The following is a 13,168-nucleotide window of genomic DNA, read 5'->3' on the forward strand; positions in this document are numbered from 1 at the left end:
TATGATCGATGCTGGGCCCTCACTGGAACTCCTATTAGTTATCCTGCTGTGGCCCCTATCTCCCATGCTCATAATTTCAGGGCTGGCTCACCCATACCTCTGCCAACAGGACAGGCTCTACTGTGTTGCCCACCAAAGCTGGTGGAGGACAGGGGGTCCTAATATAATTTAAAAATTAACCTGAATTCTATAAAGCTTCCAATCATAGACTATATTGAAAATATGCACAATAATCAGAAGATAACCTTCACTTTTTACATACAGGGTCTAACACTAGGTAAAGGAAAATTGTTATGTTGTGCTTTTTACAATTAAGGAAGGGAGGATATATTAATGGTTAAGATTTCATTTTGGGCGGGTGGTGGCGGCGGCGCATACCTTTAATAACCAAGCACTTGGGAGGAAGAGGCAGGTGATCTCTGAGTTCCAGGCCAGACTGGTCTACGGAGTAAATTCCAGCTAGAATGTTCTTTTTAAGAAATCTCTATGTACAATGTTAAATAGGTCTTCTAAAACAAAACCAAAAAAAAAAAGAATGTATTTGAAAGAACACTCAAGTATTGGCCTGTACCCTTTCCTATTAGCAAAAACCGAAATTTGAAAACTAAATACTTTTCAATTTGAGTCAAGGCACGAGACTGAGGAGTTTCACCACACCCGTTCTAGAGCACACTCAGAGCTCCTGCATGCTAGACAAGCACTCTATAACTGAGCCACATTCCTGGCCCCACAGAAGAATCTATTTATCTTTTACTAATCTAGTCTACTGATGGCCCAAAAATATGGTACTCTTTGAGGTAAATTTGAGCTCTGAAGTTATAAATCATTACTCATCCCACTACAAGCACTTTCAATCCTTTCCAAGACCTCACTCTATCAGTGTTTGTTACTTTCCATTATCAGTATCATTTCCCCTGGGGAGGTTAGCATCTTAAAAAGAAAAAAAAAAAAAGAAAGAAAAGAGGAAATGAAAAAAAGCAAGCAAATAAACATTAGATCTCACATTCTCCTCTATATCTAATTCTTTCAGTTTAACATTTTTGTTTTTTTAATGTTAAACTCTATGAGTGTTTTCCTGCATGTGTACCTGTACACATGTGTAGTGCCTGGTATCTGAGGAGGTCAGAACAGGGTTACAGATGGTATGAAACATTATATGGGTGCAGGGAATTGAACCCAGGTCCTTTGGAAGAGCAACAAGTGTTCTTAACCATTGAGCCATTTTTCCAGACCATAGTTTGTCATCTGAGTTTTGTTTCTGCTCTGTTTTACCTTCGACTAACTATATACACATACTTTTTTTTAAAATTAAACCAACCTGACTAATGGTAAACATCACTACTAACAAATTGCTGTTCTACATATAGAAAGAACACTGGATTAAATACTAGAACTGGAACTAACTATGTAGACCAAGCTAACCTTGAACTCACAGAGATCCAACCATGTACCCCAGCTTCCAAGTGCTGGCTGGGTTTAAAGACACATATCAACCATTCCCAACACAAAATTATTTTAAGTCCTCTGGCTATTATAATTCTCTGGAGTTGTCAATACTGGGCTAGCTAACTTTTTTATGTCATCTTGACACAAACTAGTTATCTGAGAGATTAATCTATTTTTTCATTTGAGAAAATGCCTCCATAAAATTAAGCTGCAGGCAAGCCTGTAAGGGCATTTTCACAAGTAGTGAATGATGTGGGAGGGCCCAGTTCATTATGGGTGGAGCCACCCCTGGACTAGTGGTCCTGCGATCTATAGAACTTCAGGTTGAGAAAGTCACAGGGAGCAAACCAGCAAGCAGCGCTTCTCCATGGTCTCTGTATTAGCTTCTGCCTCCGACCAGGTTGCAGCCCTGCTTAAGTTCCTGTCTGCTCTCACTGCTTTTGATGATGAACTATTTACATGGAACTGTGAGTAAAATAAAACCTCTCTTTCCCTAGTTGCTTCTGGTCCTGGTGTTTCATCACAGCAACAGAAACCCCTCCAACAGCTAATACTTTAACCCTATCACAGACAAGAATTACATGACACCAGAATAGGCCCGGAGTTTGAAAGAAGTCAGATATCCAGGGTTCTAATATCCTATCTGATAATCAGGAGGTCTCAAACTCCTAAAACATTGGGGCTAGAAAGACAGCTCAAAACCACGTTTATGCAACTCCAATTCCAGGGGACGACTCAATGCCCTCTTCTGATTTCTACACTCACCAGACACACATATGATACACATGCATGCAGACCAAACATTCATACAACCTCCCCCCCCCCGCAAGACAGGATTTCTTTTTGTAACAGCTCTAGCTGTCCTGGAACTAGCTCTTGTAGAACAGACTGGCCACACAGAGATCCACCTGCCTCTGCCTCCTGAGTGCTGGCATTAAAGGCATGCACCACTGCCGCCCAGCTCAAAAATATCTTAAAATACTGAGTATTAATCATGCTTTGTATGGCCTTTTCTTTCCCATTTTTGAACATTTTTTTAAAGGTTCATTTATTTATTTATTTGTTTATTTATTTATTTATTATGTATACAGGGTTTTGCCTGCATGTATGCCTGTAGGCAGGAAGGGGCACCAGATCACATTACAGATGGGTGTGAGCTACCATGTGGTTGCTGGGAATTGAACTTAGGCCCTCTGAAGAACAGCCAGTGCTCTTAATTGCTGAGCCATCTCTCCAGCCCCCTGTATGGCCTTTTCTAAATATAAATTCATGGCAGCTGACAATCTAACTCTAGTTTCACAGGCTCCAATGCACTCTTCTGGCCCTTGAGGGCACTGTAACCATGATATACACAGACATACATGCAGACAAAATACCCATATACATAAAAGAAAAATAATTAATCTTAAAATCAAATTCAAATGTCATTTATGTAATTGAAATCTACATATTTAAAATTTTCATCACATGCTTCCCTTCTCTCCAATACTGAGGATTAAACCCAGGACTTCTCTACTTGCTAGACAAGCACTCTGTAATAATTTTCTTCTTTACATGGGACTTGGTGGCACATGACTTAATTCTAGTATTAGGAGGTAGAGGCAGAAACATTCAGATCTCTGAGTTCCAGGATAGCCAGGGCTATACAGGGAGACTGTAGAAGAAGAAAAGGAAACCGGGTGATAGTGGTGCAGATCTCTGACAGAATGAGTTCCAGAGAGATGCTGTCTGAAAGAGAGACAGAGAGAGAGGGAGGACAGGGAGGGAAGGAAGGAGGGAGGGAGGGAGGGAGGGAAGGGGATGATGACAAAGATGACATCACAATTCTGAGATACTATCATTAATATCATTAAGTTTCCTAGACTGTCCTTGAACTTGAGACCCTCCTGCTTCAGCCACCTCAGTAGCCAGTAATATGGGCATTCACCACCATTCTCACCTATATACTTTAAGTGTCTTGAAAAGAATCTGAGAAAGAGTTGATCTGACAGTGAGGGAAGACTTCCTAGACAGATGCTGAGGTTCTGAAGCCAAAGGTTGTGGTCCTATTCTTACAGAAACTATGTTCTACTTGATGGCTTTCTTCCAAGTGGAGCCACAGATAAACTACAGGGTACAAATGTGGGTCTAAAGGCAGATCGTCTGAATAAATGAGTTAAAAAAAAAAGGCAGATTGAAGATGAATATTCTAGGTCACTTCTTCAAACTGGACACAATTTTCTGCTTTATCTTCTATTATATACTGTCTTAAATATAACTTACAAGTATTTAATCAGAACTGTGTAGGCTTAATACACCTGATTAGCAAACAAACTTTATTTTTGAAAAATTGTATTTATTGTGTATGCATTCCTGTGTGCTCATGCGACAGTGCACCCGTGGAGGTCTGTGGACAATTTGAGGGGGTCAGTTCTCTCCTCCCACACGATTCCTAGAGATTGAAATCAGGTTAGACTTGGTGATAGGCACCTTTGTCCACGGAGCTATTTCACCAGATCAGCAACTAAACTTATTCAGTACCTAAGCCGTAAAATTTACATACTGAGAAGTCCCTTTGTTCTAACAAATATAATTAAATACTTGCTACTCATTAAAACAATCTAAAATTTTAAGTTCAGGTATGAGCTTAGTGTGGTTGAATTTTAAAAGCAGAATCTTAAGAGTGTTCCTACAAAGACAATGAATGGGCCTACCAAGAAAATGCCTGTGCATACCCCTCCTTTGTAGCACATGCAAATCCAGCCATGACATGCAAATACCAGACGAGGGCACAAGAACAATGACACATTTCAATCAACACTCACCCTCTAGATTCTCCAGAAAGGAACTGGACATGAGAGCTCACTGTGATTAGGCCATTTCACTGTTGAACCTGATGGCTGGTGTTCCAAGTCAGACATAAACTGGTCTGTGTCAGAGAAGACAACATCACTACTAAATGGAACAAACCAGAGGGTGAAAATCCACTACACTGACTATTGTTTTCTGTTTTGTTACCTAAAAGTAAGGGGAATTTAATTCTTTTACTTATCAATTACTTTTACATATAATGCTCCCCATATTTTGCTAGGCAATCTAATACTGGAAGTCCAGAAAACTAAGGTAACAAATGATTTTTTGCTGTTGCTTTGTTTTTCGAGACAGGGTTTTTCTGTGTAGCCTTAGCTGTCCTGGAACTCATTTTGTAGACCAGGCTGGCCTCAAACTGGCCTCTGCCTCCCAAGTGCTGGGATTAAAGGCATGAGCCACCACCACCCAGCCTCGAATGATTTTTAACTAAAAAGGTAATGCTTTTAAATGAGTTACAATTACAGCTCCCCTCTCCCACCCCCTGGGACAGGGTTTCTCTGTGCAGCCTTGGCTGGCTGTCCTATGTTCAAGGTTGGCCTTGAACTCAGAGATCCACCTCCCTCTGCCTCCAAGTGCTGGGATGAAAGGCATTTGCTCCCACCGCTTGGCTACAATTATGGCTTTAAGGAGGTAAACTCAGTTTTAAATACACAGTTTTTATTACTGTAGATAATAAGTAAAAAAGCCTCTTCCTTTGACCTATATGAACTATCTTGGGCCTTTATTGTACAACACTATAATTCCACTCTGGAAGGAAAGAATCTGTATGTAGTATCTCTAACCACTAACTGATATCTTCATCTTAAGTAAACAAAAGATGAACTAATCTACAGCTAGTTCAAGGCCAGTCTGTGCAGCATGAGACTATTTCTCAAAAACTGTTAGTGCTGGGGGCTGGAGGGATGGCTCAGAGGTGAAGGGCACTTGTCACTCTTACGCAGAACTGTCTAGAACTCCAGTTTGAAAGGATCTGAAACCCTCTTCTGTCCTCCAAGGCACCAAGCACACACATGGTGCACAGATATACATGCAGGCAAAACATTAATACACACAAAAATAAATAAAAAGATTTTAAAAGTATTTAAAATTAGTGCTAATAATAAGTATGGATATTAAATCAACACACACACACAGTTATCTGTCCGTCCGTCCGTCCTTCCGTCCTTCCTTCCTTCCTTCTTTTTTTGAGACAGGGCTTCTTTGTGTAGCCCTAGCTGTCCTGGAACTCACTTTGTTCATCAGGCTGGCCTTAATTCAGAGATCAGCCTCCCTCTGCCTCCTGAGTGTTGGGATTAACGGTGAGCACCACCACCACTCAGCCTGGATCCTTACCTTATGTAGCATATAAAAATTCAAGATGACTAAAGACATAAATTAGAAAGCTAAAACTTAATTCTGAGAAAATATGACAAATCTTAAGTATGAAGCCAAACCAAAAATACAGCCAATAAAAAGGAAAAATTAACCTGAACTTAAATATAATTTTTTAAAATTTATTTATGTATTTGGATGTATGCCTGCAGGTGAAAAGAGAGTGCCAGATCTTATTATAGATAGTTGTGAGCTACCATGTAGTGACTGGGAAGTGAATTTAGGATCTCTGGAAGAACAGCCAGTGCTCTTAACCGCTAAGCCATCTCTCCAGCCCAAATAGAATTTTTGAGACAGGGTCTCACTATGTAGTCCTAGAACTTGCTATACAGATCAGATTGGCCTATGAGATCCTTCTGCCACTGCCTCCCAGGTGCTGGGACAGAAGGTGTGCACCAAAATATCTAGCTAATATTTTAAAAAATGAGCATTAAAAAACACTTTCAAGACAGTTAAAAGTTGGCCAAGAAGGCCTCTGAGACCCCCAAACAATACAGGCTATTGCCACTGATGCTGACTGTGTAACAGAACTAGCTGACAACACCACATGCTTTGGTTGCAGGATACAGAAATCAAGCTAGAACTGAATGAAAAGTTTCTTCTTTGCTGGATAGCTTTCACAGTGCTGGAAGATGCTATGCAGCTGCTTGGTGAGAACTGTCTTAAGTCTACTGTGGACTCTATACACTAGACCACTGATCCGCCAAAAAAGATGGGCACACTGTTGCCACTGAGGCACGACTGCTATGAAGATAAACAGTTGCTTTCTGATTGAATTAAGGCCTGTTCCTAAGAAGAAAATTCACATCAGATACTGTAAATCTGGGCAAAAATCAGTGGCTGGTGAGATAAAACACTTATGAGGAAGCTAATTGTTTTGCTGAATCAGCATGATAACCTGCCTTCTAAATATTCATGTTTATGTCCCTATATTAGTGTTGCTATTAGATTTGGTCAGAGAAACTTCTTTTTGCAGTGGATGGTTGCAAAGTGGAGAAAGTTCTGAGTGAATGTGTGCTGTTGATATGCACACAACCATGCCAATGACCATAACCTCAGATCCATGAAAAAAATGGTGAAGCCTTCCCCAAAGGGCGAAGCTCAAAGGGATGGCAAAGCCTTCCTTTGGTCCATTTTTGGAGGCTGACGGTGTGTGCAGAAAATGTCCTCCACAGCTCTCTCTATGCAGATATTTATGGCCTGAAGACTGTTCCCCTGCAGAGACTGCTCCTACTGAGATTACCTAAACCTGTCATATTAATTCAGCTGTACACAATAACCCTGTCTTTCTGCTCAAATGTATATGATAAACATGCTGAGTTTCTAGGGTGCTGAGGTTTCTCTATCAGAGAGCCCAGTCTACCCAACCCTAGCTTATTTGCATGTTCACATCTGTCATTTCTCCATACCACTACTGCCCCAGTCAGGTCAGGTCCCTGGAGCTGTACAAGAACCCAGCTAAGTGGTACCGTGATGGAGACTTGATCAGGAACATAAACATGCACACCTGACTACAGGGAACTCTTACTGGTCAAACAAAAGGCTGTTATAAGTAATGGAATAAAGAAGAAATAAGGATAAAGGAACAAATAAAGAGCACAGTCCAATTTGTTAGGTATAAAACACTGGGACAGGTAGAATATCTAGAGACAGGCAGTTAACAAATTAAATCTAGAGCTAGGGAGTTACATGTTGGTACTTTGTGAGATTTTGGGAAATTCAGAAATGGAACGAAAGTATTGCAGTTTCATCAATTCTTAGACTATGTTCAGGAGACTATGTCCTTGGTTTCTTGGAAGAGACAGTAAGTTTGGCGACTTCAGAAAGAAACAGGAGAGCGGCTGAGGAATAGAGAATGTTTTTGCTTTTATGCTTTGGGCTTAACTGCTATCATGTTAACATTAAGAGAGAGAGAAAAAAAAAAAAAGGCAGCTCCGCAGGTTACAGAGGTTACAGACACAGAGAGGTGGGGCTCTGGGTGAGTAGCTATGTGAGCCAAATGATTTGGCCTTTCAGTGGCCTGAATCTCCAGAGCCCAGATGTGACCTCAGTACAACAGAGGTTGCTGTACACCGGAGAGCAGGAAGGTAGCCAAGAGCAGGGAATGGGAAGCACAGATAGATGGAAGAGGCTTCAAATTCAGAGATCTACCTGCCTCTGACTCCCTAGTGCTAGAATTAAAGGTGTGCACCACCACTGCCCAGCATTCAAAGTGAAAAATCTTGAATGCTTTACATGCTACCTGTTATTTCTGGTATCCATGTAAGGAGGACCAGACAGGGAAGAAGTCTAGTGGTCCTATGCTTTTTCATCCAGTGGCTTGGTCACATCCTCCTGACCTGTTTATACCGAGTCTCTCTGCTTTTTTTTTAATATTTATTTATTTATTCATTTATTTATTTAGTATACAATATTCTGTCTGTATGTATGCCTTCAGGCCAGAAGAGGGCACCAGATCTCATTACAGAGGGCTGTGAGCCACCATGTGGTTGCTGGGAATTGAACTTAGGACCTTTGGAAGAGCAGGCAATGCTCTTAACCTCTGAGCCATCTCTCCAGCCCGAGTCTCTCTGTTTTTGAGGGTACAGCTATAACCACCTGGAGTGCCAATAAGCTCCACTCAACTATGTGGGATGGACTACAACCCTGCAAATTAGATAACAGAATTAGCTGGGATTCATCTAATGGGTGCTTGGATTCAGAGTAATAATATCGTAGGTGAGGCCAATTATGTTTGCATATCCTAGAAAAGCAAAAGGCTTATGATTAGATTGGTTTCTCCTGCTAATATTGCAAAAATTATCCTTAACAATCTTCAAGACTTCAATCCTTTTACTTGTTAATCATTCCTGGGGAGGGGCGCACAGCAGCTATTATGAGTTTCCTTCTTTATCATCCTTTATTATCATTTTTATCATCATTTTATTATCAGTCTGGCATTAAGCATTGCAGCAACTGTCCCTGTACTAAGAATTAAGATCCATTCTGAAGTTGGGCGGTGGTGGCTCATGCCTTTAATCCCAGCACTCAGGAGGCAGAGGCAGGATGATCTCTGTGAGTTCGAGGTCAGCCAGGCTCCAAAGTTACAAAGAAACACTGCCTCAAAAAAACCAAACCAAACCAACCAAACAAACAAAAACAAACAACAAGATCCATTCTGAATATCTAAGAAGGGAGAAATGTGGGGAGCAGAAAAAGCCGAGTGAATGAAGCTCTAAGTGACTGTGTGGTGTTGGCATGGGCACGTCAAGGACCCAGGCCTCAGACCAAGGCTCAGAGGGATGGCAAAGCCCTCCTGGGGTTCATCTGTGGATGCTGACGTGTGCAGAAAGTAGTTGATAGTGTGAGCAGAAAAATTGCTTTCTCCACCCAATATTTATAGGCTGAAGATTGCTCCCACTGGGATAAGCTAAACTTGTCTCCTTGATCCAGCTATATTCAATAAATCCTACCCTCCTGATTCAGCATTATGCAATAATGCTGCCTCTCTATTCAAATGTATACTATATAATAAATATGTATACATACTGTCTGATAAGAAACAAACTATGCTTCAGGTGTACTGAGGCTTCTAAATCAGAAAGCCCAGTACATCTAATCTTAGCTTTTCTTCATTCCCTTGCCAACTCAGTCAGGTCCATCCATCCCTAGATGTGGCAAGTGGAGTTACTATAGAAACTCACAACCATTTCAAGTGCGGAGAATAAGTCACTGTTGAATGCTCAGCTACAAATGAGATATTTTTTTAAAATATTTTATTTATGCACACTGAATGTTTGCCTGAATGTATGTCTATGTATTGCATGCATGCTGAGCTCCAAAAGGCCAGAAGAAGGCATGAAATCCTCTCTAACTGGAGTTAAAGGTGGTTGTCAGATATCATGTGGGAACTGGAAAACTGAACCCGGATTCGCTGGAGGGCAGCCAGCGCTGTTATCCTCGGAGCAATCTCTCTAGCTCCCTAGATGAGATATCTATAGCATCCCTTTCAAGGTACAGGGAATATTATCAGAGAGCATTAAGAGTGGAAAAAACAGCCCCCAAACAAAGCTTTTTCCCCCCTCAAGACAGGGTTTCTCTAACAGTTCTAGCTGTCCTGAAATTAGCCCTTGTAGATTAGGAAGGCCTCGAATTCACAGATTCGCCTGCCTCTGCCCCCTGAGTGCTAGGATTAAAGGTGTTCACCACCACTGCCCCATCCAAACAAAACTTTTGACCCTAGTAATAATACATCTTCAACTGGGCGGTGGTGGCGCATGCATTTAATACTAGCAGTCAGGAAGCAGAGGCAGGTGGGTCTCTTTGAGTTTGAGGCCAGCCTGGTCAAGGAGCTAATTCCAGGACAGTCAGGAACACACAGAGAAAAACCCCATCCCAAAAAATCAAAAACAAACAAAAATAAAAACCAAAACCCATCTTCTAAGTAGCTTGGAAAGAGGACACAAATAATAAAACAGAATAACATATCTTAAAAAATTGGTTTTGCTATTTCACCCAGGGCAGACTTTAGAAAGCTACTGTTATATTTACAGAGTCCAGGATATACAAAGAAACAAATTAGAGCTATTTTAGAAACTACTAAACAGAGGCTGGAGAGGTGGCTCAGAGGTTGAGAGAACTGAGTTCAATTCCCAGCAACCACCGTGTGGTTGACAACCATCTGTAATGAGATCTGGTGCTCTCTTCTGGCCTGCAGGCAAACATGCAGACAGAACACTGCACACATAAAAAACAAAACAAAATAAAATAAAACAAAACAAAAACTATTAAATACATGCAAGAGTAGTTAAATTTCACACAAACCTGGATTCAACTCCAGTCATAATATTTGTAGCCATAGCATATTGTGAGAATGCTTAGCTCTCTGATCAATGTCTATACCAAAAAGCCTAATAATTTACATTTTATATCTTGTTACTTAAAAGGCTACAACTGGAGCTGAAGAGATGGTTCCACGGTTAAGAACACTGTCAACTTTTCCAGAGGACACAGGTTCAATTCCCAGCACTCACATGGCAGTTTGTAACCATCTGTAGCCCCATTCACAGGGGATCTGAGGGCACGAGGGACACCTTGTGGTATATAGATAAAACACTCATACATATAAATTAAATTAGTTTTTTTGTCTCTTTTGGTTTTTTTGAAGTAGGATCTCATTGGCTGAACTGGAATTCACTATGTAGATCAAGCTGGGCTCCAACTCAGAGATCTGCCTGACTCTGTTCTTGAACATTAGGGTTAAAAGTGTGCATGCCACCACATCCAGCAATTAATCTTTTAAAAAGGCTACAACTAAGTCGTTTCTGTAGATACATAAACTCACTTGATATAACAAAAGAGCTTTTCAAATGTTTTCTCACTGGATCTAGAAACTATTTTTCTTTCTTTTTTTTTAAATATTTATTTATTTATTATGTATACAATACTCTGTGTGTATGTCTGCAGACCAGAAGAGGGCACCAGACCTCATTACAGATGGTTGTGAGCCACCATGTGGTTGCCGGGAATTGAACTCAGGACCTTTGGAAGAGCAGGCAATGCTCTTAACCACTGAGCCATCTCTCCAGCCCTAGAAACTATTTTTCTTACTCTTCCTCCTCTTTAAATTATTTATTCATTTATATTTTTTTAAAGACAAGGTCTCTTTATTTTGTAGCCCTGATGGTCCTAGAACTCATTATGTAGTAAACCAGGCTGGCAGATATCCTGCCTCTGTCCCCCAAATGCTGGGGTTAAAGTCATGTACCATCACATTTGTTGAAACTCATTTTTCTTACTCATATTCCAGGGTAATAGTGTCTTAAGGTCCTGAATCCTTTTCTATAATTCAAGTCTACATAAACTTTTTTTTTAAAAAAATCTATTTATTTATTATGTATACAGGATTCTTGGTATTCTGTCCACATGTATGCCTGCAGGCCAGAAGAGAGCACCAGATTTCATTACAGATGGTTGTGAGCCACCATGTGGTTGCTGGGAACTGAACTCAGAACCTTCAGAAGGGCAGGCAGTGCTCCTAACTACTGAGTCATCTCTCCAGCCCTACATAAGCATTCTTTTTTTTTTCTTTTTTTAAATTTATTATGTACTCAGTATTCTGCCTGCATGTATCCCTGCAGGCTAGAAGAGGGCACCAAATCTCATTACAGATGGTTGTGAGCACATGTGGTTGCTGGGAATTGAACTCAGGACCTTTGGAAGAGCAGGCAAAGCTCTTAACTGGTGTGGGAGAATTATCTGTATTCTGTCAATCATATTTTAATAAAACGCTGATTGGCCAGGCAGGCAGTATAGACGGGAAAGCCAGACAGGAAGTAGGGGTGGAGCAAAGAGACTGGGAGTATTCTGGGAAAATAGGAAGCTCCCTCCGCAGTTCTGCCCAGACCACCGGAGAGGAAAGATGTAAGCTGCCCAGCTGAGAAAGGTACTGAGCCGTGTGCTAACGTAGATAAGGATAATGGGGTAACATAAATTATAAGAACTAATAAGTAGCCTGACCTAATGGGCCAATCAGTTTTATAATCTTATGGAGTCCTGTGTGTGATTTTTCCTTGGGAGTTGCCAGCTGTGGGGTACTGGGCGGGACAGAAACCCCAACAAGCTGGCCCTCATGTTACACTTAACCACTGAGCCGTCTCTCCAGCCCCTTCATAAGCATTCTTTATTAGTTCTTTCAACCTTTGAAATTCTTCATCATGAATATGTTTGAAGGCTGATAATACATATCTGTATCCTACAAGAGGTTACAGTATCCCAGTTCCAGAGGCCCCAAATTCAATCTCAGCACACACATGACAGCTTACAACTGTCTCTAATTCTAGTTCCAATACCTTCATACCAATTTACATAAAATAAAAAGAGAGAAAAAGAACCATTGTAGACATTGTCTCTACAATGTCTACAATCATTTCCAGGGACTCTTCTGCCAAACACATATACACAAAATAAAAATGTAATAAAATATTTATGCAAATACAATAAACACCATTGAAACCACTATCCAATAAATGCACCAAAACACTGATGTATTTACTTTTCTACTTATTCTCCATAATAGTCTCCTCCATCCCAGTAAAGCAGCCATGTTGTCTTAGTGTTCCTATTGCTGCAACGAAACACCATGCAAGTTGGGGGAGGAAAGGGTTTATTTGGTTTACACTTTCACATTGCTGTTCATCACTGAAGGCAGTCGGGAGCTGATGTAGAGGACACAAATGGGTGTTGCTTACTGTCTTGCTTCCCATGGCTTGCTCAGTACACTTTCTTATAGAACCCAGAACTACTAGCCCAGAGATAGCACCAACCACCATGGGCTGGATCCTCCCCAATCGATCACTAATTGAGAAAATGTCTTACAGCTGTGTCTCATCAAGGCATTTCCTCAACTGAGGATCCTTCCTCTCTGATGACTCCAGCTTGTGTCAAGTTGACAAACAACACCAGCCAGTACATATGCGAATCTTGTGTTTATTATTCCTTTGCTTTTAAAATGTGTCTGTCA

At 40.8% G+C, this 13,168-nt stretch overlaps 1 protein-coding gene across 2 annotated transcripts in view; it reads right to left on the bottom strand.

Annotated features, from left to right (window-relative positions):
- The window catches only part of Nfatc3 (nuclear factor of activated T cells 3), a 78,584-nt gene that overhangs the window by 6,601 nt on the left and 58,815 nt on the right, over positions 1-13,168 (bottom strand). Inside the window, exon 10 of one of the 2 annotated variants that reach the window (XM_048437042.3) lies at positions 4,251-4,354. The exons of the other annotated variant lie outside the window; for it this stretch is intronic. Coding sequence (XP_048292999.1) covers positions 4,254-4,354 — 101 coding nt within the window. The 3' untranslated portion in view covers positions 4,251-4,253. The remainder of the gene's footprint in view (positions 1-4,250; positions 4,355-13,168) is intronic. 2 annotated transcript variants of the gene reach the window in all.

Source organism: Myodes glareolus, chromosome 22, assembly GCF_982192425.1.
Source record: "Myodes glareolus chromosome 22, mMyoGla1.1, whole genome shotgun sequence".
Lineage (NCBI taxonomy): Eukaryota > Metazoa > Chordata > Mammalia > Rodentia > Cricetidae > Myodes > Myodes glareolus.